General features: G+C 58.8%; 1 protein-coding gene across 1 annotated transcript; it reads right to left on the reverse strand.

Moving 5' to 3' along the window:
* Positions 1-350: 350 nt before the first annotated feature.
* On the reverse strand, positions 351-1,307 carry LOC103070278 (gap junction beta-4 protein). The gene has a single exon (XM_007453866.1). It carries the CDS (start codon positions 1,305-1,307, stop codon positions 351-353), a length of 957 nt encoding a protein of 318 aa, XP_007453928.1.
* Positions 1,308-3,276: the final 1,969 nt, after the last annotated feature.

Genomic DNA, 3,276 nt, shown 5'->3' on the forward strand with positions numbered 1-3,276 from the left:
ACCTGGATCTGAGGTTCCAGGGCTCAGAGGCCCACTGAGCGGTCATGGCCTCCTCTCCAAGGTCCGTTGTGAACCCCCCTGCTTTCCTTCCCATCACTCCCTCCCTGGTCTGCAAAACACTGAGAAAATCATATTTATTAAGGGTTTGACATACCCTATCGCCATATACAAAATCCCCTCCAGCCATCAACCTTCCTTCCCTGGGGCTGAGGACCCAGAGACCGATTTGCTTCCCAGCATTGGCCCCTGGGTGGGTCTCCTGAGCTCCACACCCACGTTCCTCACCTGTCCTGCCGTGGCCTTAGGGAGCAGGCAGAGGCTCTGGTGGTCTCAGCTGCCGACCTCACCGGTTATGAATACCCACCTGCCTCCACTGTGCTTGATCCAGCCTTCATTAGGACAGAGTTCCCATCCTGGAGGTGCTCCCCCTGGGAGAGGGCATACGGTGGGCATGTCTCGGGCAGGTGAGTCCAGCGCCTAGACCTGCGGCGTCTGGAGCCAAGGGTCTCCAGGCACCTCTTGCCCACCGGGTGGGTGACCTCACTGAGGCTGAGCATGGCCGCGGCCACCATGAAGTGCGTGGAGACCTTCCCCGCGGGCCGGGAGATGTAGCAGTCCACAGTGCGGGGGCCTGGCGACTCGGAGCAGGCCACCACGTGGGGCACGCCATAGTCCTGGTAGAGGCGCTGAAGGATGTAGAGGAAGCCGGAGTCGACGGCCGCCTTGAGGAGGAGACTCAGCAGGTCCATCCGCCAGAGCCCGCCCCGCTTCTTGTCCAGGCTGTCGTACAGGGATGGGACGTCGGGCCCGTGCTTCAGGCGGTGCTTCCGCTCGCGCTCCTGGCGGTGGACCACACGCATGACCACGAGCAGTGAGGGACACGTGACCGGGATGAGCTGCAGGGCCCAGAGGCGCACGTGGGACACGGGGAACAACTCATTGCAGCAGACGTTGGCGCAGCCCGGCTGGCGGGTGTTGCAGATGGAGTCCTTTTGCTCATCGTCCCACAGCTCCTCGGCCGCCACCATGTACACCAGCACGCGGAAGGTGAAGACCACGGGCAGCCAGATGCGGCCCAGTGCCGTGGAGTACTTGTTCACCGCATTCAGGACGCCCCGCAGGAACGCCCAGTTCCTGATGACTGTGGCCTTTGTTCCTCGTGTGGACGATCTAGACCAGGGGGTCACAAGGCCTAGGAGAACCTGGCAATGGGAACCTTCATTAAGGGTGTGACTGGCAAACCATTTCACAACCACCGTATCATCGTGTCCACACTGGCAGTGACTCGGTGGGGTAAGGATTGCCATTGTCCCCAATTCACGGGGGAGTAAGCTAAGGCCCAGAGAGGCACACGCCCAAGGCCCACGGCTGGAAGTGGCAGAGCTGGTCTTGAACTTCCATCTTCCAGTTCCAAAATCAGGGCATATTTTATTCTACAAAGTAATAGATACACGTGAAGGGTAATCATCCTGCATGGATGTGCCCACCAACCTCATCGACTCCAACCTTCAGGCCTGTGGCGTCGCATGAATTCTAAAGAAATAGTAACAAAGTGTGGGTTGGATGATCCGCTCTCCCATCAGCTCCCAGGGCTGGACCCGGCAGGACGGGAGGGATGTGTATCTTTATTTCTTGGCCGCATCGCATAGTGTGCAGAGCTTCTCCTACCAGGGATCGAACCCGTGCCGCCTGCAGTGGCAGCATGGAGTCTTAACCACTGGACCGCCAGGGAAACCTGAGGGATGTGTATTTTTATCCTTCAGCTTTCTCCAACGGAGCGCCAGCATGAGCCAGGCCCTGTGCCTGGTGGGCAGACCCCGGAGTAATATCCATCCTCATTCTCCTCTCCGGCTCCAGGATGTCCCCCACCCTGACATTCCCTTCCAAATGAAACAGGCTCTTTGGAACCATGGTGGCTTGGTATCATCCTGCCACCCCTTCTTTTCGTGCTGGACCTGAGGGCTGACTGTCCTGACCACAGTGGGTTCCTCTGGAATTCCAACCATTCCAGCCTTTGGGAGGGATTGGGGAAGGGACAGAGCTAAGATTCTGGCACGGTCCTCCCCCGCTCATCTACCTTTTCTTTCAGGGACACCTCCCTTCTCCGACTGCTCAGTGGCTGTTTGCTGCCCACACAGGCCATTGTTTCATTCAGGCTGTGTCCTGCGTGCTCCATCCTCCACACCCCTTACCTGCAGTGACATCGTTTTCCATCTCTGGCCCTGGGCCCTCCCCTATCCCTGACTCAGGTATCAGCATCTTCAAACCTTGTGCCTCTGGGACATTTTATGAGCACCCTCCTCCATCGTTTCTGGAAGAATGCCTCACCGGTACTTAAATGGTCTGTTTACCTGTTTTCTGTGCCAGACTTTCAGCTTCTGGAGGGCAGCCTCCGCATATCATTCGTCTCTGATTCCCCAGGACTCAGCACCGAGCCTGGCCCAGTGAACACACAATAGACATTTGCTAAATCCAGTCGAAACCCCACTTCTTCCTCATCCCTCCTCTTATTTATCTCTTCTCTAGTCTTCTGTCCTCCCTTTGGTCTGGCAGGACATTCGTTCCCCTCCTTGGGGCTTCCCTGGGGTTTCTCCAGAGATCCTCTGTCCCCGCTACTCCTCCCTGAAGTCTGGCCCACAGCCCGAGGTCCCCTGGGGATCGTCAGCCCATCCCTGCCTCCCAGCCCAGCCTCCTTCCCGATTTGGTCCTCACCTTTCTTGGGTCTAGCAGCCACTCTCCTGTCCCTGGGCCGGTCTGTCTGCCCATCTGCCCGAGGGCCTCCTGGAGGCAGCTTTTGTTCCTCACTCCCCTGCTGGGGGAGCTTTCTGAGCCAATGAGCCAAATGAGAGCGATCGGGTGGGCAGGCAGGTAGGCGGGCGGGCTTGCTGGGCACACGTTCAGAGCAAACACCTGTGTCTCTTCTCCCCTGGCCCACGCCTTCTCTGCAGCTTGGCCAGGCATGGCTGGGTCTGGCTCCCCGTGCTGGCAGGGACACTGCCCGAGCAGGCGCAGGAGCCTGGTAGCCTCGTGTTCGGGACCTGGTTGGCACCAGATGGCATTGTTCCCGTCCCCCTCCCATTGCCCTATTGCCCCCGTCCCCCTGTCCCCAGGCCTCTCTCCTACCCTTTTCTCTGGAAGCCTGGTTCTGAGGCCCTCAGCAGCTGACATCTATGGAAAGGGGAGAACTTGATCCAGTCCAGGACTGCATTCTACCCTGGCAGGACATTTCTGGGGACCAGAGCTTGGGCTGCTGGTGAGTTGTGTAGGGCGTGGGAG

Source organism: Lipotes vexillifer, unplaced genomic scaffold (assembly GCF_000442215.2).
Source record: "Lipotes vexillifer unplaced genomic scaffold, Lipotes_vexillifer_v1.1 scaffold213, whole genome shotgun sequence".
In the NCBI taxonomy this organism is placed as follows: Eukaryota; Metazoa; Chordata; class Mammalia; order Artiodactyla; family Lipotidae; genus Lipotes; species Lipotes vexillifer.

Excerpts from the sequence above, each read along its gene's own strand:
- LOC103070278 (XM_007453866.1), bottom strand. The coding sequence starts at position 1,307 with ATGGCAATCCTTACCCCACCGAGTCACTGCCAGTGTGGACACGATGAT.